Consider the following 22,327-nt stretch of genomic DNA (forward strand, 5'->3'; position numbering starts at 1 on the left):
AAAGCAATATCTTGTCAAAGCCAAGAATAGGCTGATAGCTCCTAGGTAAGCTGAAAAACTTTTTCAATGCTACACACACTTAAATATTGCTGGTCTGACATCTTAGCAAAAAAAAGCTTTGACCAGCGGCCAGTCAGGACATCGGATGTTTTAAGAGGGCTGAAGGTGTTGTACCTGAATGTGCGCAGTATACAGAATAAGGTGGATGAACTTGCAGCACAGTTGCAGATTGGCAGGTACAAGTATTGTAGACATCACTGAATCATGGCTGAAAGATTATAGCTGCAATCTTAATGTCCAAGGACATACATTATATTGAAAGGGCAGGCAGGAAGGCAGAGGGGGTGGCATTGCTCTGCTGGTAAAAAAACGAAATCAAATCATTAGATAGAGGTGACACAGGTTTGGAAGGTGTAGATAGAGTTAAGGAACTGTGAGGGTAAAAGGACCCGGATGAGAGTTGTATGCAGACCCCCAAACAGTAGTAAGGATGTGGCCTACAAACTACAACGCGAGATAGAAAACGCATGCCGAAAAAGCAATGTTGCAATAGTCATTTGGCCCATCGGGTCTGCTTCGCCATTCAATCATGGCTGATCCTTTCTTTCCCCCCTCCTCAGCCCCACTCCCCGCCTTCTTCCCATAACCTTGGATGCCATGTCCAATCAAGAAACTATCAATCTCTGCCTTAAGTACACCCAATGACCTGCCCTCCACAGCTGCATTTGGTAATAAATTCCACAAGTTCACCACCCTCTGGCTAAAGAAATTTCTCCGCATCTGATTTAGAAGGATTCCCCCCCCCCCCCATCCTGAGGCTGTGCTCTCTTGTCCTGGACTCCCCCACAATGGGAAACATCCTTTCCACATCTACTCTCTCTCAGCCTTTCAACGTTTGAAAGATTTCAATGAGATTCCACCCCCACCCTCATCCTTCTAAATCCCAGCAACTACAGACCCAGAGCTATCAAAGATTCCTTGTATGATAACCTTTTCATTGCTGGAATCATCCTTGCGAACCTCCTTTGAACTCTCTCCAATGCGAGCACGTCTTTTCTTAGATCAGCAGCCCAAAACTGTTCACAATACTCAATACTGCCATTTCTTTGTCCATTCTCCTAATCTGCCGAAATCCTTCTGTAGCCTCTCTACTTCCTCAAAACTACCTGCCTTTCCACCTATCTTCATATCATTTGCAAACTCTGCAAGAAAGCCATCAATTCCATCATTGACATATAATGTAAAAAGAATCAATCCCAACACAGACACCTGTGGAACACCACAAGTCACTGTCAGCTCTCTTTATTCCCACTCTTTGCCTCCTGCCAATCAGCCACTGCTGTATCCATGCCAGAATCTCTCCTGGAATACCACGGGCTCAAAGCTTGTTAAGCAGCCTCAGGTGTTGCACCTTGTCAAAGGCCTTCTGAAAATCCAAGTACACAGCATCAACCAATTCTCCTTTGTCTATCCTGCTTGTTATTTATTTAAAGAATTAGGGTGAGGCGAAGAAGGCTTGGTGTTCATTTTCTGTTGTTATTTGAGGAGAGGGGCAGTATGAGTGTGAGGGCAGTTTGCTGTTCTCGGTGTCGGATGTGGGAGGCCCTGGAGTCTCCAAGCCTCCCGGACGTCCACATCTGCGCCAAGTGCATCGAGATGCAGCTCCTAAGGGACCGCGTTGGGGAACTGGAGCTGCAGCTCGATGACCTTCGTCTGGTCAGGGAGAGCGAGGAGTTGATAGAGAGAAGTTACAGGCAGGTGGTCACACTGGGGCCACAGGAGGCAGACAAGTGGGTCACGGTTAGGAGGGGGAAGGGGAAAAGTCAGGTGATGGGGAGTACCCCGGTGGCTGTGCCCCTTAACAACAGGTACTCCTGTTTGAGTACTGTTGGGGGGGACAGCTTACCCGGGGGAAGCGACAGTGGCCCTGCCTCCGGCACAGAGTCTGGCCCTGTAGCTCAGAAGGGTAGGGCAAGGAAGAGGAGGGCAGTTGTGATAGGGGACTCGATAGTAAGGGGGTCAGATAGGCGATTCTGTGGACGCAGTCCAGAGACCCGGATGGTAGTTTGCCTCCCTGGTACCAGGGTCCGAGATATTTCTGATCGTGTCCAAGATATCCTGAAGTGGGAGGGTGAGGAGCCAGAGGTCGTGGTACATATAGGTACCAATGACATAGGTAGGAAAAGGGATGAGGTCCTGAAAGGAGAATATAGGGAACTAGGAAGGGAGTTGAGAAAAAGGACCGCAAAGGTAGTAATCTCGGGATTACTGCCTGTGCCACGCGACAGTGAGAGTAGGAATGCAATGAGGTGGAGGATAAATGCGTGGCTGAGGGATTGGAGCAGGAGGCAGGGATTCAAGTTTCTGGATCATTGGGACCTCTTTTGGCGCAGGCGTGACCTGTACAAAAAGGACGGGTTACACTTGAATCCTAGGGGGACCAATATCCTGGCAGGGAGATTAGCGAGGGCTACTGAGGTGACTTTAAACTAGAATGGTTGGGGGGGTAGGAATCAAATTAAAGAGGCTAGGCAAGAGGAGGTTAGTTCACAACAGGGGGATGGGAACCAGTGCAGAGAGACAGAGGGGTGTAAAGTGAGGGTAGAAGCAAAAAGTACTAAGGAGAAAAGTAAAAGTGGCAGGCCGACAAATCCAGGGCAAGCATTAAAAAGGGCCACTTTTCAACATAATTGTATAAGGGCTAAGAGAGTTGTAAAAGAGCGCCTGAAGGCTTTGTGTGTCAAGGCAAGGAGCATTCATAATAAGGTGGATGAATTGAAAGTGCAGATTGTTATTAATGATTATGATATAGTTGGGATCACAGAGACATGGCTCCAGGGTGACCAAGGATGGGAGCTCAACGTTCAGGGATATTCAATATTCAGGAAGGATAGACATGAAGGAAGGGGAGGTGGGGTGGCGTTGCTGGTTAAAGAAGAGATTAACGCAATAGAAAGGAAGGACATAAGCCGGGAAGATGTGGAATCGATATGGGTAGAGCTGCGTAACACTAAGGGGCAGAAGACGCTGGTGGGAGTTGTGTACAGGCCACCTAATAGTAGTAGTGAGGTCGGAGATGGTATTAAACAGGAAATTAGAAATGTGTGCAATAGGGGAACAGCAGTTATAATGGGTGACTTCAATCTACATGTAGATTGGGTGAACCAAATTGGTAAAGGTGCTGAGGAAGAGGATTTCTTGGAATGTATGCGGGATGGTTTTTTGAACCAACATGTCAAGGAACCAACTGGAGAGCAGGCTATTCTGGACTGGGTTTTGAGCAACGAGGAAGGGTTAATTAGCAATCTTGTCGTGAGAGGCCCCTTGGGTAAGAGTGACCATAATATGGTGGAATTCTTCATTAAGATGGAGAGTGACATAGTTAATTCAGAAACAAAGGTTCTGAACTTAAAGAGGGGTAACTTTGAAGGTATGAGACGTGAATTAGCTAAGATAGACTGGCAAATGACACTTAAAGGATTGACGGTGGATATGCAATGGCAAGCATTTAAAGGTTGCATGGATGAACTACAACAATTGTTCATCTCAGTTTGGCAAAAGAATAAATCAAGGAAGGTAGTGCACCCGTGGCTGACGAGAAATTAGGGATAGTATCAATTCCAAAGAAGAAGCATACAAATTAGCCAGAGAAAGTGGCTCACCTGAGGACTGGGAGAAATTCAGAGTTCAGCAGAGGAGGACAAAGGGCTTAATTAGGAAGGGGAAAAAAGATTATGAGAGAAAACTGGCAGGGAACATAAAAACTGACTGTAAAAGCTTTTATAGGTATGTAAAAAGGAAAAGACTGGTAAAGACAAATGTAGGTCCCCTACAGACAGAAACAGGTGAATTGATTATGGGGAGCAAGGACATGGCAGATCAATTGAATAATTACTTTGGTTCTGTCTTCACTAAGGAGGACTTAAATAATCTTCCAGAAATAGTAGGGGACAGAGGGTCCAGTGAGATGGAGGAACTGAGCAAAATACATGTTAGTAGGGAAGTGGTGTTAGGTAAATTGAAGGGATTGAAGGCAGATAAATCCCCAGGGCCAGATGGTCTGCATCCCAGAGTGCTTAAGGAAGTAGCCCAAGAAATAGTGGATGCATTAGTGATAATTTTTCAAAACTCGTTAGATTCTGGACTAGTTCCTGAGGATTGGAGGGTGGCTAATGTAACCCCACTTTTTAAAAAAGGAGGGAGAGAGAAACCGGGGAATTATAGACCGGTTAGCCTAACGTCGGTGGTGGGGAAACTGCTGGAGTCAGTTATCAAAGATGTGATAACAGCACATTTGGAAAGCGGTGAAATCATCGGACAAAGTCAGCATGGATTTGTGAAAGGAAAATCGTGTCTGACGAATCTCATAGAATTTTTTGAGGATGTAACTAGTAGAGTGGATAGGGGAGAACCAGTGGATGTGGTATATTTGGATTTTCAAAAGGCTTTTGACAAGGTCCCACACAGGAGATTAGTGTGCAAACTTAAAGCACACGGTATTGGGGGTAAGGTATTGGTGTGGGTGGAGAATTGGTTAGCAGACAGGAAGCAAAGAGTGGGAATAAATGGGACCTTTTCAGAATGGCAGGCGGTGACTAAGTGGGGTACCGCAAGGCTCAGTGCTGGGACCCCAGTTGTTTACAATATATATTAATGACTTGGATGAGGGAATTAAATGCAGCATCTCCAAGTTTGCGGATGACACGAAGCTGGGTGGCAGTGTTAGCAGTGAGGAGGATGCTAAGAGGATGTAGGGTGACTTGGATAGGTTGGGTGAGTGGGCAAACTCATGGCAGATGCAATTTAATGTGGATAAATGTGAAGTTATCCACTTTGGTGGCAAAAATAGGAAAACAGATTATTATCTGAATGGTGGCCGATTAGGAAAAGGGGAGGTGCAACGAGACCTGGGTGTCATTATACACCAGTCATTGAAAGTGGGCATGCAGGTACAGCAGGCGGTGAAAAAGGCGAATGGTATGCTGGCATTTATAGCGAGAGGATTCGAGTACAGGAGCAAGGAGGTACTACTGCAGTTATACAAGGCCTTGGTGAGACCACACCTGGAGTATTGTGTGCAGTTCTGGTCCCCTAATCTGAGGAAAGACATCCTTGCCATAGAGGGAGTACAAAGAAGGTTCACCAGGTTGATTCCTGGGATGGCAGGAGTTTCATATGAAGAAAGACTGGATGAACTGGGCTTGTACTCGTTGGAATTTAGAAGATTGAGAGGGGATCTGATTGAAACGTATAAAATCCTAAAGGGATTGGACAGGCTAGATGCAGGAAGATTGTTCCCGATGTTGGGGAAGTCCAGAACGAGGGGTCACAGTTTGAGGATAAAGGGGAAGCCTTTTAGGAGTGAGATTAGGAAAAACTTCTTCACACAGAGAGTGGTGAATCTGTGCAATTCTCTGCCACAGGAAACAGTTGAGGCCAGTTCATTGGCTATATTTAAGAGGGAGTTAGATATGGCCCTTGTGGCTATGGGGATCAGGGGGTATGGAGGGAAGGCTGGGGCGGGGTTCTGAGTTCGATGATCAGCCATGATTATAATAAATGGTGGTGCAGGCTCGAAGGGCCGAATGGCCTACTCCTGCACCTATTTTCTATGAAATTCCAACAGATTTGTCAGGCATGATTTTCCCTGAGGAAAATATGCTGATGATGGCTTATTTTATCATGCGCCTCCCAGTACGCTGAAAACTCATCCATAATAATCAACTCCAACATCTTCCCAACCACTGAGCTCAGACCAACTGGCCTATAGTTTCCTTCCTTCTGCCTCTCTCCCTTCTTGAAGAGTCGAGGGACATTTGCAATTTTCTACTCTTCTGGAACCATTCCAAAATCAAGTGATTCTTGAAATATGTCTCTACAACCTTTTTCAGGACCCTGCGGTGTACACCATCTGGTCCAGGTGACTTACCTACCTTCAGACTCTCAGTTTCTGAAGAAGTTTCTCTCTAGTTAGGGTAATTTCACACACTTCATGACCCCTGACACCTGGAATTTCCACCAGACTACTAGTGTCTTCCATAGTGATGACTAACGCAAAATCCTTTTCCAATTTCCATTACCAGCTCTGCAGCATCGTTTCCCAGTGGTCTGATATCCACTCTCGCCTCTCTTTTACACTTTATGTATCTGAAGAAACTTTTGGCATCCTCTTTAACAGTATTGGCTAGCTTACTTTCACATTCCATCTTTACCTTCTTAATTACTTTTTAGTTGCCTTCTGTTGGTTTTCAAAAGCTTCCCAATCCTCTAACTTCCAACTAATTTTTGATCTATTGCATGCCTTCTTATTGATTTCTGTGCTGGCTTTGACTTCTCATTAGCCACAGTTGTGACATCTTTCCTTTAGAATACATCTTCCTCTTTGGGATGTGTAAATCCTACGCCTTCCGAACTGCTTCCTGAAATTCCAGCCTTTGCTGCTCTGCTGTCATTCCTGCAGTATTCTTTTCCAATCTATTCTGGGGGACAAAGAAATGGGAGGGGAACTTAATGGGTACTTTGCATCTGTCTTCACTGTGGAAGACACGAGCAGTGTGCCAGGGGTCCGTGAGTGTCAGGGAGCAGGAGTGAGTGCCATTACTATTACAAAAGAAAAAGTGTTAGGCAAACTCCAACAAGAGAAAATCTGCAGATGCTGGAAATCCAGGCAACACAGACAGAATGTTGGAGGAACTCAGCAGGCCAGGCAGCATCTTTTTTCCATCGATGCTGCTTGGCCTGCTGAGTTCCTCCAGCATTCTGTCTGCATGTTGCTAGGCAAACTCAAAGGTGGATAAGTCACCTGGACATCCCAGAGTTGCTGAAGAGATAACGGCTGCATTGGTCATGATTTTTCAAGAATCACTTGATTCTCGCACAGTCCCGGAGGACTGGAAGATACAAATATCACTCCACACTTTAAGAAGGGAGGAATGCAAAAGAAAGGAAATTATAAGCCTGTTAGCTTCAGTGGTTGGGAAAGTGTTGGAGTCTATTATTAAGGATGAAGTTTTGAGGTACTTGGAGACTAATGACAAAATAGGTCAAAGTCAGCATAGTTTCTGTAAAGGGAAATCTTGCCTGACCACTCTGATAGAGCTCTTCGAGGATGTCGCCCGGATTGGGGAGCATGCCTTACAAGAATAGGTTGAGTGAACTTGGCCTTCTCTCCTTGGAGTGACGGAGGATGAGAGGTGACCTGATAGAGGTGTACAAGATGATGAGAGGCATTCGTCGTGTGGATAGTCAGAGGCTTTTTCCCAGGGCTGAGTTGGCTAAGACGAGAGGGCACAGTTTTAAGATGCTTGGGAGTAGGTACAGAGGGGATGTCAGGGGTAAGTGTTTTTACGCAGAGAGTGGTGAGTGAGTGGAATGGGCTGCCGGCTACTGCGGTGGAGGCGGATACAATTGGGTCTTCTAAGAGGCTGTCGGATAGGTACATGGAGCTTAGAAAAATAGAGGCCTAATAGAGGGTCTCGGCCCGAAACGTTTACTGTACCTCTTCCTAGAGATGCTGCCTGGTCTGCTGCGTTCACCAGCAACTTTTATGTGTGTTGCTTGAAATTCCAGCATCTGCAGAATTCCTCGTGTTTGCTGTATTGTGCTGTAGGTTTTCTATGTTTCTAGAAACACTGACAATGTAAATGCATTGAAACTCTAAAATGCTTCAAAGTAAATGTTGTGGTACGTTTACTATTCAGAAAATGTATGAATTATATTCATTAACACAGGATATTTCACAATTATATTAACATAGATTTCAAAACTATATTATAATAATTATATTATACAAGGGAAAATGCAAGCTACATGACAACAAAGACTACGTATGCGGGAACATTTGTTACTGCACGGCCATACACCCGTGCAGCCTAGAGGGAAGAGTGGTCATACCTGTGTTCTGAAACAACGTTGAAAGCATGAAGGCAGTAATTGATGTCAGCAAGCAGCCAAGACCAAAAATGGCCACTGTTATTATCTTGTATTCATGTGGGCGCATGCCTGAAACACGAACAAGAAAACAATCAGCAACACTGCACTCGATTCAGCACTGCTGTCATATCAAATTGAAAACTAGTATGCGATTCTGACCGGTTTCAGGATCCACAGCTTAAATATCTCTCAAGTAAGCTGGAGTCTAGGAGCAGAGGTCACAGCCTCAGAACAGGGGAGGACTTTCTTTAGCCAGAGTGTAGTGATTCTTTGGAATTCATTGCCACAGATCGCAATGGAGGCCAAGCCACTGGGTATCGTTGAAGCAGAGCTCATAGGTTCTTGATTAGTCAGGGAATTAAAGGTTATGTGAACAAGGCAAGAGAATGGGGTTAAGGGGAAAATTAAATCAGCCCCGGTGGAATAGCAGAGCAGACATGATGGGCAGAATGGCCTAATTCTGTTCCCATATCATATGAACATGTTAGAAGAATCCCAATAAATACCCATGCCGTCAGTTTGCAACACATTTCAAAGGTGGTCTGTTAAAGGAGCTCCCCACCCTGAAACATGACTGAATTTGGAGAGAACAATTCAGTTCCAGTTTTATGCCATTGTTTTGTTTTTAACTGACCTTTGACCAGTCATCAGAATCATAATCACTGGCACATGTTGTAAAACTTGTTTTTGGTGGAAGGTGAAACTGCGTCCAGCAGAACTTTAACTCAAAAGGATTGATGTTTCAATTGATGCCAAGTCTCTGTGATAGGCAAGATCAGTCATCTCCCAGTAGTAACTCCTTCAGCATCACAGGATGAGCATCACCAAAACGCAGTTACAAAATGGTAATGAAGGTTTATCTTTGGATATTATCATGTCAGACTGAAGCATGAATGATCAGTATCTATCAGTCATATGAACAGAAACAGGCCAGGGCTGAGAAGTGGCAGATGCAGTTCAACCCAGATAAGTGTGAAGTGGTTCATTTTGGTAGCTCAAATATGATGGCAGAATATAGCATTAATGGTAAGACTCTTGGCAGTGTGGAGGATCAGAGGGATCTTGGGGTCCGAGTCCATAGGACACTCAAAGCTGCTACGCAGGTTGACTCTGTGGTTAAGAAGGCGTATGGTCCATTGGCCTTCATCAATCGTGGGATTCAGTTTAAGAGCCGAGAGGTAATGTTGCAGCTATATAGGACCCTGGTCAGAGCCCAATTGGAGTACTGTGCTCAATTCTGGTCACCTCACTACAGAAAGGATGTGGAAACCATAGAAAGGGTGCAGAGGAGATTTACAAGGATGTTTCCTGGATTGGGGAGCATGCCTGATTAGAACAGATTGAGTGAACTCAGCCTTTTCTCCTTGGAGTGACAGAGGATGAGAGGTGACCTGATAGAGGTGTATAAGAAGATGAGAGGCATTGATCGTGTGGATAGTCAGAGGCTTTTTCCCAGGGTTGAAATGGCTAGCACGAGAGGGCATAGTTTTAAGGTGCTTGGAAGTAGGTACAGAGGGGATATCAGTGGTAAGTTTTTTTACACAGAGAGTGGTGAGTGCGTGGAATGGGCTGCCAGCGGCGGTGGTGGAGGTGGAAATGATAGGGTCTTTTAAAAGACTCCTGGATGGATACATGGAGCTTAGAAAAATAGAGGGCTATGGGTAAGCCTAGGTAGTTCTAAGGTAAGGACATGTTTGGCACAGCTTTGTGGGCCGAAGGGCCTGTATTGTGCTGTAGATTTTCTGTGTTTCTACCAGAGGATTGGAGGATATCCAATGTTGTTCTGCTGTTTAAGAAAGGCTCTAAAAATAAACAGGGAAATTCTCAGCCAGTTACCCTGACATCAATACCGGGAAAATTACTGAAAGGGACTGGATATAAGAGTATTTGGATTGCTTTGTGCATGCTAAGTCATGTCTAACCAATCTTATACAGTTTTTAGAAGAAGTTAAGAGGAAATTTGAGGAAGGGAAGGCGGTGGATGTTGTCTACGTGGACTTTAGGAGGGCATTTCATAAGGTCCGACGTGGGAGGCTGGTCTAGAAGGTTCAGTCGCTGGGCATTCAAGATGAGGTAGTAAATTCAATTAGCCAGTGGCTTTGTGGGAGAAGCCATTGAGTGGTAGTCGAGGTTGCCTCTCTGCCTGGAGGCCTGTGGCTAGTGGAGTCCTGCAGGGATTGGTGCTGGGTCCTGTTTGTTATCTCTATCAATGATCTGGATGATAATGTGTTTAATTGGATAATTTCACCTTTCGCCCTTAACCCATGACCTCTAGTTCTGGTTCCACCCTACCTCAGTCAAAAAAGCCTGCTTGCATTTACCCTGTCTATACCCCTCATAATTTTACATACCTTTATCAAATTTCACCTCAATCTTCGACATTCCAAAGGATTTAATCCAAAACTATTCAATTTTTCCTTATAACTAAGTCCTCCAGACACAGCAACACCCTTGTAAATTTTCTCCACACACTTTCAACCTTATTTACATTTTCCTGCAGGCAGGTGATCAAAACTGCACACAATACTCCAAGTTAGACCTCACCAATGTCTTATACAATTTCAACATAACATCCCATCTCCTGTACTCAATATTTAATTTATGAAGGTTAATGTGCCAAAAGCTTTCTTTATATTACCCTGTCAACCTATGACGCCACTTTCAACGTTTCAACGAGTTGCGGACCTATAATCCCAGATCCTTTTGTTCTACTGCAATCCTCAGTGCCCCAACATTCACTTATCTGGGTTGAACTCCATCTGCCACTTCTCAGACCAGTTTTGCATCCTATCAATGTCTCGCTGTAACCTCTGACAGCCCTCCATACTATCCACAACACCTCCAACCTTTGTATTATCAGCCAATTTACTAATCCATCCTTCCACTTCCTCATCCAGGTCACTTATAAAAAACACGAAGAGTAAGGGTCCCAGAACAGATCCCCGAGACACACCACTGCTCACCAGCCTCCATGCAGAATATGACCCGTCTACAACCACTCCTTGCCTTCTGTGGGAGAGCCAGTTCTGGATCCACAAAGCAATGTCCCCTTGGATCCCATGCCCTCTCATGGCCCCTTCTGGTTCTCCTAATTTCATTCTTAAAATCCTTCCTGTTAGCCTTATAATTTTCTAGATCTCTATCATTACCTAGTTTTTTTGAACCTTTTGTAAGATCTTCTTTTCTTCTTGACTAGATTTACAAAAGCCATCGGGCCAACCCAGAGCAAGTCAGCACCATTGAAAACCATAACAGGCGAGACCTTCAATGACAAAGGCAAACAGATGGAGAGATGGGTGGAGCATTACTCTGAACTCTTCTCCAGAGAAAACAGCATCTCGGACAGCGCGCTAGACGCCGTGGAATGCCTGCCTGTCATGGAGGAACTTGATGCATTGCCGACTGCCGAAGAGCTGAGTAAAGCCATTGACAGCCTGCCCACTGGGAAGGCACCAGGATTGGATGGCATTCCACCAGAGGCCATCAAATGTGCAAAGGGCGTCCTGCTAAACCACCTGAACCAACTACTGTGCCAGTGCTGGACAGAGGGAGCAGTGCTGCAAGACATGAGAGACTGCAACATTATCACCCTATATAAGAACAAAGAGGACAGAAGCGACTGTAACAACTACAGAGGAATCTCCTTGCTGAGCATCGTTGGGAAGGTCCTCACCTGCGTGGTCCAGAACAGACTGCAGAAAATAGCCGAAAGGGTATATCCTGAGTCTCAGTGCAGTTTTGGGTCAGAACGTTCCACAATCGATATGATCTTCTCCCTTCGACAGCTACAAGAGAAATGCAGAGAGCAAAGACAACCACTCTACATCGCTTTCATTGACCTCACGAAGGCCTTCGACCTTGTGAGCAGAGACAGTCTGTTCAAAATCCTCACCAGGATTGGTTGTCCCCCGAGGCTCCTCAGGATTGTTCAGTCATTCCACACAGACATGAAGGGTGTCGTTTAGTTCGACGGCTCTTCGGAGGCCTTCAGCATCCGCAGCGGTGTGAAGCAGGGCTGTGTGCTTGCCCCCACCCTGTTTGGCATCTTCTTCGCAGTCATGCTGAAGCACGCCTTTGGAACATCAACTAATGGTGTCTAACTCCACACCAGATTGGACGGGAGGCTGTTTAGAATGTCCCGGCTGAGGGTGAAAACCAAGGTTCGTGAAGTACTCATCAGGGACATGTTGTTTACAGACGACACGGCACTGGCAACACACTCTGAAGAGCAACTGCAACACCTCATGGACAGCTTCTCAAGAGCCTCCCAGGACTTCAGCTTGACCATTGGCCTGAAGAAGACCAACGTGATGGTCCAAGGCACTGAGCACCCCCCCCCCGCCATTACCATCAACAACTACGAGCTGGAGGTAGTTCACGAGTTTACATACCTTGGCTCCACCATCACGGACAGCCTCTCCCTAGACCCTGAGATCAACAGACGGATCGGACGAGCAGCCTCAACATTCGCCAGGTTGACAAAGAGAGTCTGGGAGAACAGAAAGCTGACGATGCACACCAAGGTTGCAGTCTACTGGGCCTGTGTCCTCAGCACACTGCTTTACGGCAGCGAGACCTGGAGCCTCTACTCCAGACAACAGCAGCATCTCGACAACTTCCACCTTCGCAGCCTGAGACGCATCCTGGACATCACATGGACTGACCGAGTCACCAACAATGAGGTCCTGGCCCGCGCCCAGATACCCAGCCTCTTCACCTTGCTCCAACAATGCTGACTCCGCTAGCTGGGCCACGTACACTGCATGTCAGATGGGAGGATCCCGAAAGACCTGCTTTACGGGGAACTGGCCTCCGGCAAGAGGGCACAAGGGCGGCCCCATCTTCATTTCAAAGATGTCTGCAAGAGAGACATGAAGTCATTGAAAATGACCGTCGAGAGGTGGGAGGACATCGCAAGCGATCGCTCTCACTGGAGGCTGGAACTACGCTGAGGTCTAAAAAGAGGAGAAGAGAAGCTGAGGCTTGCTGCTGAAGAAAAGCGCACTCGTCGGAAAAACAGCACCAAGACAACACTGGAGGATGGTGCCTTCAAGTGCAGTCGCTGCAGCCGAGACTGTCACTCCCGTGTGGGACTCTACAGCCACAACAGACGCTGCTCTAACACAGACTGAAGCAAGACTTTCCAGGCACAGATCTATGGTCTCGTGAGACTAATGGATACCACCACGACTGTACACCACGGTTCCTGTACCCTACCATCCTTTCCCTGTCTCATTGGAACGTATCTATGCAGAACCCCACACAAATATCCCCTGAACATTTGCCACATTTCTGCCATACGCTTCCCTGAGAACATCTGTTTCCAATTTATGCTTCCAAGTTCCTGCCTGATAGCTTCATATTTTCCCTTACTTCGGTTAAACATTTTCCTAACTTGTCTGTTCCTATCCTCCTCCAATGCTATGGTAAAGGAAATAGAATTGTGATCACTATCTCCAAAATGCTCTCCCACTGAGAGACTGGGAGTCTCCAGGACCTCCCACATCTGACACCGAGCACAGAAAACTGGCCTCACACACGTTCTGTCTGTAATCTACACAAGTAACGTACCTCACGTTGACCCATTATTGCCTAAGCCCTGTTGAGCCAAAGCCTTCCTACTCTGTCTCCCTCTACTCTGTTGTCTGCCCCAACGGCCGCTTTGTGAAGCTGTCTTCTTTTTAAACTCTTCTCGCTGTTCGCTCTGGCCGACATCCACGCACTTGCGCAGTCATGCCCTGTTCAAACCACTTAAGAAATAACCTGGTACTTCACCTGTTGCTAGGGTGTCTCTGTGAGGGCCCTGGCAGTTTCTGCACTTGCCTTAATTGAATTGACTTGACTTAATTTCTTACATGCTTCACATACATGAGGAGTAAAAATCTTTATGTTACATCTCCGTCTGAATGTGCAGTGTGCAAATTATAGCAACTTGTAACATATACAACAGAAATACACATGTGTCAGCATAAATTAATCAGTCTGATGGCCTGGTGGAAGAAGCTGTCCCGGAGCCTGTTGGTCCTGGCTTTTATGCTGTGGTACTGTTTCCTGGATGGTAGCAGCTGGAACAGTTTGTGGTTGGGGTGACTTGTGTCCCCAGTGATCCTTTGGGCCCTTTTTACACACCTGTCTTTGTAAACGTCCTGAATAGTGGGAAGTTCACAACTACAGATGGGCTGGGCTGTCTGCACCACTCTCTGCAGAGACCTGTGATTGAGGGAAGTACAGTTCCCGTACCACGCAGTGATGCAGCCAATCAGGATGCTCTCAGTTGTGCCCTGTAGAAAGTCCTTAGGAGTTAGGGACTCATGCCAAACTTCACTTTCAGTAGCACAGAGGCTGGCACAGCACCCTACAGTGGCACGGAGGCCAGCGCGACACCCTACAGTGGCACAGAGGTCAGCACAACACCCTACAGTGGCACAGAGGCCAGCGCGACACCCTACAGTGGCACAGAGGCCAGCGCGACACCCTACAGTGGCACGGAGGCCAGCGCGACACCCTACAGTGGCACGGAGGCCAGCGCGACACCCTACAGTGGCACAGAGGCCAGCGCGACACCCTACAGTGGCACGGAGGCCAGCGCGACACCCTACAGTGGCACGGAGGCCAGCGCGACACCCTACAGTGGCACGGAGACTGGCACAACACCCTACAGTGGCACGGAGGCTGGCACAACACCCTACAGTGGCACAGAGGCCAGCACGACACGTTACAGTGGCACGGAGGCCAGCACGACACCCTACAGTGGCACGGAGGCCGGCACGACACCCTACAGTGGCACGGAGGTCAGCACGACACCCTACAGTGGTACGGAGGCCAGCACGACACCCTACAGTGGCACAGAGGCTGGCACAACACCCTACAGTGGCACGGAGGTCAGCACGACACCCTACAGTGGCACGGAGGCCAGCGCGACGCCCTACAGTGGTACGGAGGTCAGCACGACACCCTACAGTGGCACGGAGGCCAGCGCGACACCCTACAGTGGCACGGAGGCCAGCGCGACACCCTACAGTGGCACGGAGGCCAGCGCGACACCCTACAGTGGCACGGAGGCCAGCACGACACCCTACAGTAGCACGGAGGCCAGCACGACACCCTACAGTGGCACAGAGGTCAGCACGACACGTTACAGTGGCACAGAGGTCAGCACGACACCCTACAGTGGCACGGAGGCCAGCACGACACCCTACAGTGGCACGGAGGTCAGCACGACACCCTACAGTGGCACGGAGGCCAGCACGACACCCTACAGTGGCACAGAGGCCAGCACGACACGTTACAGTGGCAGGGAGGCTGGCACAACACCCTACAGTGGCACAGAGGTCAGCACGACACGTTACAGTGGCACAGAGGTCAGCACGACACCCTACAGTGGCACAGAGGCCAGCACGACACGTTACAGTGGCAGGGAGGCTGGCACAACACCCTACAGTGGCACAGAGGTCAGCACGACACGTTACAGTGGCACAGAGGTCAGCACGACACCCTACAGTGGCACAGAGGCTGGCACAACACCCTACAGTGGCACGGAGGCCAGCGCGACGCCCTACAGTGGCACAGAGGTCAGCACGACACCCTACAGTGGCACGGAGGTCAGCACAACACCCTACAGTGGCACGGAGGCCAGCGCGACACCCTACAGTGGCACGGAGGCCAGCACGACACCCTACAGTGGCACGGAGGTCAGCACGACACGTTACAGTGGCACAGAGGTCAGCACGACACGTTACAGTGGCACAGAGGTCAGCACGACACCCTACAGTGGCACAGAGGCCAGCACAACACCCTACAGTGGCACGGAGGCCAGCACAACACGTTACAGTGGCACAGAGGTCAGCACGACACGTTACAGTGGCACAGAGGTCAGCACGACACCCTACAGTGGCACAGAGGCCAGCACAACACCCTACAGTGGCACGGAGGTCAGCACAACACCCTACAGTGGCACGGAGGCCAGCACAACACGTTACAGTGGCACAGAGGCCAGCACGACACCCTACAGTGGCACAGAGGCCAGCACAACACCCTACAGTGGCACGGAGGTCAGCACGACACCCTACAGTGGCACGGAGGCCAGCACAACACGTTACAGTGGCACAGAGGCCAGCACGACACGTTACAGTGGCACGGAGGCCGGCACAACACCCTACAGTGGCACGGAGGTCAGCACGACACGTTACAGTGGCACGGAGGTCAGCACGACACGTTACAGTGGCACGGAGGTCAGCACGACACCCTACAGTGGCACGGAGGTCAGCACGACACCCTACAGTGGCACGGAGGCCAGCACGACACCCTACAGTGGCACGGAGGCCAGCACGACACCCTACAGTGGCACGGAGGCCAGCACGACACCCTACAGTGGCACGGAGGCCAGCACAGCACCCTACAGTGGCACGGAGGCCAGCACGACACCCTACAGTGGCACAGAGGCCGGCACGACACCCTACAGTGGCACGGAGGTCAGCACGACACCCTACACTGGCACAGAGGCCAGCACGACACCCTACACTGGCACAGAGGCCAGCACGACACCCTACAGTGGCACGGAGGCCAGCACGACACCCTACACTGGCACGGAGGCCAGCACGACACGTTACAGTGGCACGGAGGTCAGCGCGACACCCTACAGTGGCACGGAGGCCGGCACGACACCCTACAGTGGCACGGAGGCCGGCACGACACCCTACAGTGGCACGGAGGCCAGCACGACACCCTACAGTGGCACGGAGGCCAGCACGACACCCTACACTGGCACGGAGGCCAGCACGACACGTTACAGTGGCACGGAGGTCAGCACGACACGTTACAGTGGCACGGAGGTCAGCGCGACACGTTACAGTGGCACGGAGGCCGGCGCGACACCCTACAGTGGCACGGAGGTCGGCGCGACACCCTACAGTGGCACGGAGGTCGGCGCGACACCCTACAGTGGCACGGAGGTCGGCACGACACCCTACAGTGGCACGGAGGTCGGCACGACACCCTACAGTGGCACGGAGGCCGGCACGACACCCTACAGTGGCACGGAGGCCGGCACGACACCCTACAGTGGCACGGAGGTCGGCACGACACCCTACAGTGGCACGGAGGCCGGCACGGCACCCTACAGTGGCACGGAGGCCAGCACGACACCCTACACTGGCACGGAGGCCAGCACGTCACGTTACAGTGGCACGGAGGTCAGCACGACACGTTACAGTGGCACGGAGGTCAGCGCGACACGTTACAGTGGCACAGAGGCCGGCACGACACCCTACAGTGGCACGGAGGCCGGCACGACACCCTACAGTGGCACGGAGGCCAGCACGACACCCTACAGTGGCACAGAGGCCGGCACGACACCCTACAGTGGCACGGAGGTCAGCACGACACCCTACACTGGCACAGAGGCCAGCACGACACCCTACAGTGGCACAGAGGCCAGCACGACACCCTACAGTGGCACGGAGGCCAGCACAACACCCTACACTGGCACGGAGGCCAGCACGACACGTTACAGTGGCACGGAGGTCAGCGCGACACCCTACAGTGGCACGGAGGCCGGCACGACACCCTACAGTGGCACGGAGGCCGGCACGACACCCTACAGTGGCACGGAGGCCAGCACGACACCCTACAGTGGCACGGAGGCCAGCACGACACCCTACACTGGCACGGAGGCCAGCACGACACGTTACAGTGGCACGGAGGTCAGCGCGACACGTTACAGTGGCACGGAGGTCAGCGCGACACGTTACAGTGGCACGGAGGCCGGCGCGACACCCTACAGTGGCACGGAGGTCGGCGCGACACCCTACAGTGGCACGGAGGTCGGCACGACACCCTACAGTGGCACGGAGGCCGGCACGACACCCTACAGTGGCACGGAGGTCGGCACGACACCCTACAGTGGCACGGAGGCCGGCACGACACCCTACAGTGGCACGGAGGCCGGCACGACACCCTACAGTGGCACGGAGGCCGGCACGACACCCTACAGTGGCACGGAGGCCAGCACGGCACCCTACAGTGGCACGGAGGCCAGCACGACACCCTACAGTGGCACGGAGGCCAGCACGACACCCTACACTGGCACGGAGGCCAGCACGTCACGTTACAGTGGCACGGAGGTCAGCACGACACGTTACAGTGGCACGGAGGTCAGCGCGACACGTTACAGTGGCACAGAGGCCGGCACGACACCCTACAGTGGCACGGAGGCCGGCACGACACCCTACAGTGGCACGGAGGTCAGCACAGCACCCTACAGTGGCACGGAGGCCAGCACGACACCCTACAGTGGCACAGAGGCCGGCACGACACCCTACAGTGGCACGGAGGCCGGCACGACACCCTACAGTGGCACAGAGGCCAGCACGACACCCTACAGTGGCACGGAGGCCAGCACGACACCCTACAGTGGCACGGAGGCCAGCACGACACCCTACACTGGCACGGAGGCCAGCACGACACGTTACAGTGGCACGGAGGTCAGCGCGACACCCTACAGTGGCACGGAGGCCGGCACGACACCCTACAGTGGCACGGAGGCCGGCACGACACCCTACAGTGGCACGGAGGCCAGCACGACACCCTACAGTGGCACGGAGGCCAGCACGACACCCTACACTGGCACGGAGGCCAGCGCGACACGTTACAGTGGCACGGAGGTCAGCGCGACACGTTACAGTGGCACGGAGGTCGGCGCGACACGTTACAGTGGCACGGAGGCCGGCGCGACACCCTACAGTGGCACGGAGGTCGGCGCGACACCCTACAGTGGCACGGAGGTCGGCACGACACCCTACAGTGGCACGGAGGCCGGCACGACACCCTACAGTGGCACGGAGGCCGGCACGACACCCTACAGTGGCACGGAGGCCGGCACGACACCCTACAGTGGCACGGAGGTCAGCACGACACCCTACAGTGGCACGGAGGCCAGCACGGCACCCTACAGTGGCACGGAGGCCAGCACGACACCCTACACTGGCACGGAGGCCAGCGCGACACCCTACACTGGCACGGAGGCCAGCACGACACGTTACAGTGGCACGGAGGTCAGCACGACACGTTACAGTGGCACGGAGGTCAGCGCGACACGTTACAGTGGCACAGAGGCCAGCGCGACACGTTACAGTGGCACAGAGGCCGGCACGACACCCTACAGTGGCACGGAGGCCGGCACGACACCCTACAGTGGCACGGAGGTCGGCGCGACACGTTACAGTGGCACAGAGGCCAGCGCGACACGTTACAGTGGCACAGAGGCCAGCACGACACCCTACAGTGGCACGGAGGCCAGCACAACACCCTACAGTGGCACGGAGGCCAGCGCGACACGTTACAGTGGCACGGAGGCCAGCGCGACACGTTACAGTGGCACGGAGGCCAGCGCGACACCCTACAGTGGCACGGAGGCCAGCGCGACGCCCTACAGTGGCACAGAGGCCAGCGCGACACGTTACAGTGGCACAGAGGCCAGCGCGACGCCCTACAGTGGCACAGAGGCCAGCGCGACATGTTACAGTGGCACAGAGGCCAGCGCGACGCCCTACAGTGGCACAGAGGCCAGCGCGACGCCCTACAGTGGCACAGAGGCCAGCGCGACACGTTACAGTGGCACGGAGGCCAGCGCGACACGTTACAGTGGCACGGAGGCCAGCGCGACACGTTACAGTGGCACGGAGGCCAGCGCGACACGTTACAGTGGCACGGAGGCCAGCGCGACGCCCTACAGTGGCACAGAGGCCAGCGCGACGCCCTACAGTGGCACAGAGGCCAGCGCGACGCCCTACAGTGGCACAGAGGCCAGCGCGACGCCCTACAGTGGCACAGAGGCCAGCGCGACGCCCTACAGTGGCACAGAGGCCAGCGCGACGCCCTACAGTGGCACAGAGGCCAGCGCGACACCCTACAGTGGCACAGAGGCCAGCGCGACACCCTACAGTGGCACAGAGGCCAGCGCGACACCCTACAGTGGCACAGAGGCCAGCGCGACACGTTACAGTGGCACAGAGGCCAGCGCGACGCCAGCACGACGCCCTACAGTGGCACAGAGGCCAGCGCGACACCCTACAGTGGCACAGAGGCCAGCGCGACACCCTACAGTGGCACAGAGGCCAGCGCGACACCCTACAGTGGCACAGAGGCCAGCGCGACACGTTACAGTGGCACAGAGGCCAGCGCGACACGTTACAGTGGCACAGAGGCCAGCGCGACGCCAGCACGACGCCCTACAGTGGCACAGAGGCCAGCACGACGCCCTACAGTGGCACAGAGGCCAGCGCGACACCCTACAGTGGCACAGAGGCCAGCGCGACACCCTACAGTGGCACAGAGGCCAGCGCGACACCCTACAGTGGCACAGAGGCCAGCGCGACACGTTACAGTGGCACAGAGGCCAGCACAGCACCCTACAGTGGCACAGAGGCCAGCGCGACACCCTACAGTGGCACAGAGGCCAGCGCGACACGTTACAGTGGCACAGAGGCCAGCACAGCACCCTACAGTGGCACAGAGGCCAGCGCGACGCCAGCACGATGCCCTACAGTGGCACAGAGGCCAGCACAACACTCTACAGCAGAGCTGACCCAGGTTGAATTCCTGCTGCTGCCTCGAAGGAGTTTGTCCATTCTCCCTGTGACCGCGTGGATCTCCTTTGTGTGCTGGCATTTCCTCCCACAGTGCAATGGTGTACCGGTTGCTGGGTTAAATGGTTGCTCTAAGTTGTCCCATGATTAGGCTCTATCAGGGTTGCCGGGCGGTGCCTTTGGAAGGGCAGATTCCACCCTGCATCTCAATACTACAAATAATCTTAAAAAAAAGCTTGTAAAAAGTTGCAGGGAAGATGGGAGTGGGGAACGTCTGATGATCTTTAATGATTTTATGAACTGGGCATGGACAATAAAAGCCAGAATTTGCAGAAACATTTATAAATAAAGATCCAGACCCCTTCCCTTTGCAAATAACATTTAAAATTGTTTACTGTAGACACCTGACGTTGTGTCAGGTCACCCAGTGGTCTGAGGTGCTAATGAAACTCACCGTCAACAACTAAATTGAATGTTTCTTTTTCAACGACACTATTATTTCTTGCAATGCAGGTAAATAATCCGCAATCATCATAGTCAGCATCGGGAATATACAAGCTGGAATTGTCAGCAGACAGTTTATAAATAGTTGCTATGTCGACATCTTCTTTCGTCCATTCAAATCTGCTACCATTCTCTGAAGAAATGCATTTCAGTTCGATCGTTTGGTGCGCTCTGCTGCTATTGTGTGTTATTGTAAGTTCAGACCAAACAGCTAAAACAGCAAAAATCAGTGTTAATCCAACAATTTCACTTGTCTGCTAAAATCTATTGATTTACAACCTTTTTCTCTCACTCTCGTGGGAGAATTACTTTTTAGGAAATTCATAACTTGGCTTCTCATTAATTTGCATATTCTAGTCGTCCCTGCCACTGAAAACTGCGTTCACATTTGGTTCATTTTCACACAGTAAACTTCAGTGGGAATCTCCCTTTACCGGCAGATTGCCTATCTGTAACTCCTGTAGTGGTCATCAATGCTGCCTCTCTCTCTCCACCAAGCTGCCACATCACACAGTGATGTGGGAGCGGGAAAATTCAAAAACCCGAGGCGCCGAGGGCCTTGTTCATTTGCAGGTTGAATTAGTGCTGGGGAAGGCAAATACACTGTCAGCACGCAATTCAAGAGGGGTTTGTATAATCTGGCATGCTGCAAGTCCGACTTGTTGATTTACTGACTGAGAGCTGGGGCGGATCATGGTATTGAATTATCAGGCGGGAGGTACGGGAGCATTAGGACCCATTACTGGACGGGGCTGCCTGCTTGCAGCCGCCCGGAGCGAGGGGGAGGAAGCCGCGCCTTTCACTTGTGGCGGTGTGTTCACAACGGCGTTGAAGCTGCCCCTCGCAGGGGTTCGCTCTGGCAGAAGACAGGCTTGCACTCAGGCCTGAAGCCGCGGGGCCGCTTGCTTTTCAGCTGCCGGAGGAGAGCTGGCAGCTCTGCCGATTCCGCATGGGCTGCAGGGTCTGGACTACATGTTTGTCTGGCTGTGCCTTTGCACGTGTTTGTATATGTGAGGCCACAGACTTGAGTCGGGCGTTGGGCCGAGGCCTGGGCCTGGGCCTCCAAGCCGGGCGTCCTCACACACGGAACGGTCAGATGGTTATCAGTGGCCCCCACCCCGGATCGGGCAGGAGGTACGGGACAACACCTGTTCGGATGGGAAGCAGCCTCGCCCCCTCGGGCGCGGCGAGGGGAGGGCCGGGGGAGATGCCCGCCTCACCTCGGACGACCACCGGGGCCAACAAGCCGAAGGCCCGGAGCCGGGAGGCGGCCAGCAGCGCCATGGCGTCCGTCGGCCAGCCGTCAC

At 52.0% G+C, this 22,327-nt stretch overlaps 1 protein-coding gene across 1 annotated transcript in view; it reads right to left on the reverse strand.

Annotated features, from left to right (window-relative positions):
• Window positions 1–22,327, reverse strand: part of LOC134346412 (uncharacterized) — a 51,257-nt gene extending 28,930 nt beyond the window's left edge. Inside the window, exons 1-3 of the mRNA XM_063047781.1 lie at window positions 22,241–22,327; window positions 20,971–21,231; window positions 7,894–8,001 (exon numbers count right to left, since the gene is read on the reverse strand). Of these exons, the coding sequence (XP_062903851.1) occupies window positions 7,894–8,001; window positions 20,971–21,231; window positions 22,241–22,304 (433 nt within the window). The 5' untranslated portion in view covers window positions 22,305–22,327. The remainder of the gene's footprint in view (window positions 1–7,893; window positions 8,002–20,970; window positions 21,232–22,240) is intronic.

Source organism: Mobula hypostoma, chromosome 5 (genome assembly GCF_963921235.1).
Source record: "Mobula hypostoma chromosome 5, sMobHyp1.1, whole genome shotgun sequence".
NCBI classification, from domain to species: Eukaryota; Metazoa; Chordata; class Chondrichthyes; order Myliobatiformes; family Myliobatidae; genus Mobula; species Mobula hypostoma.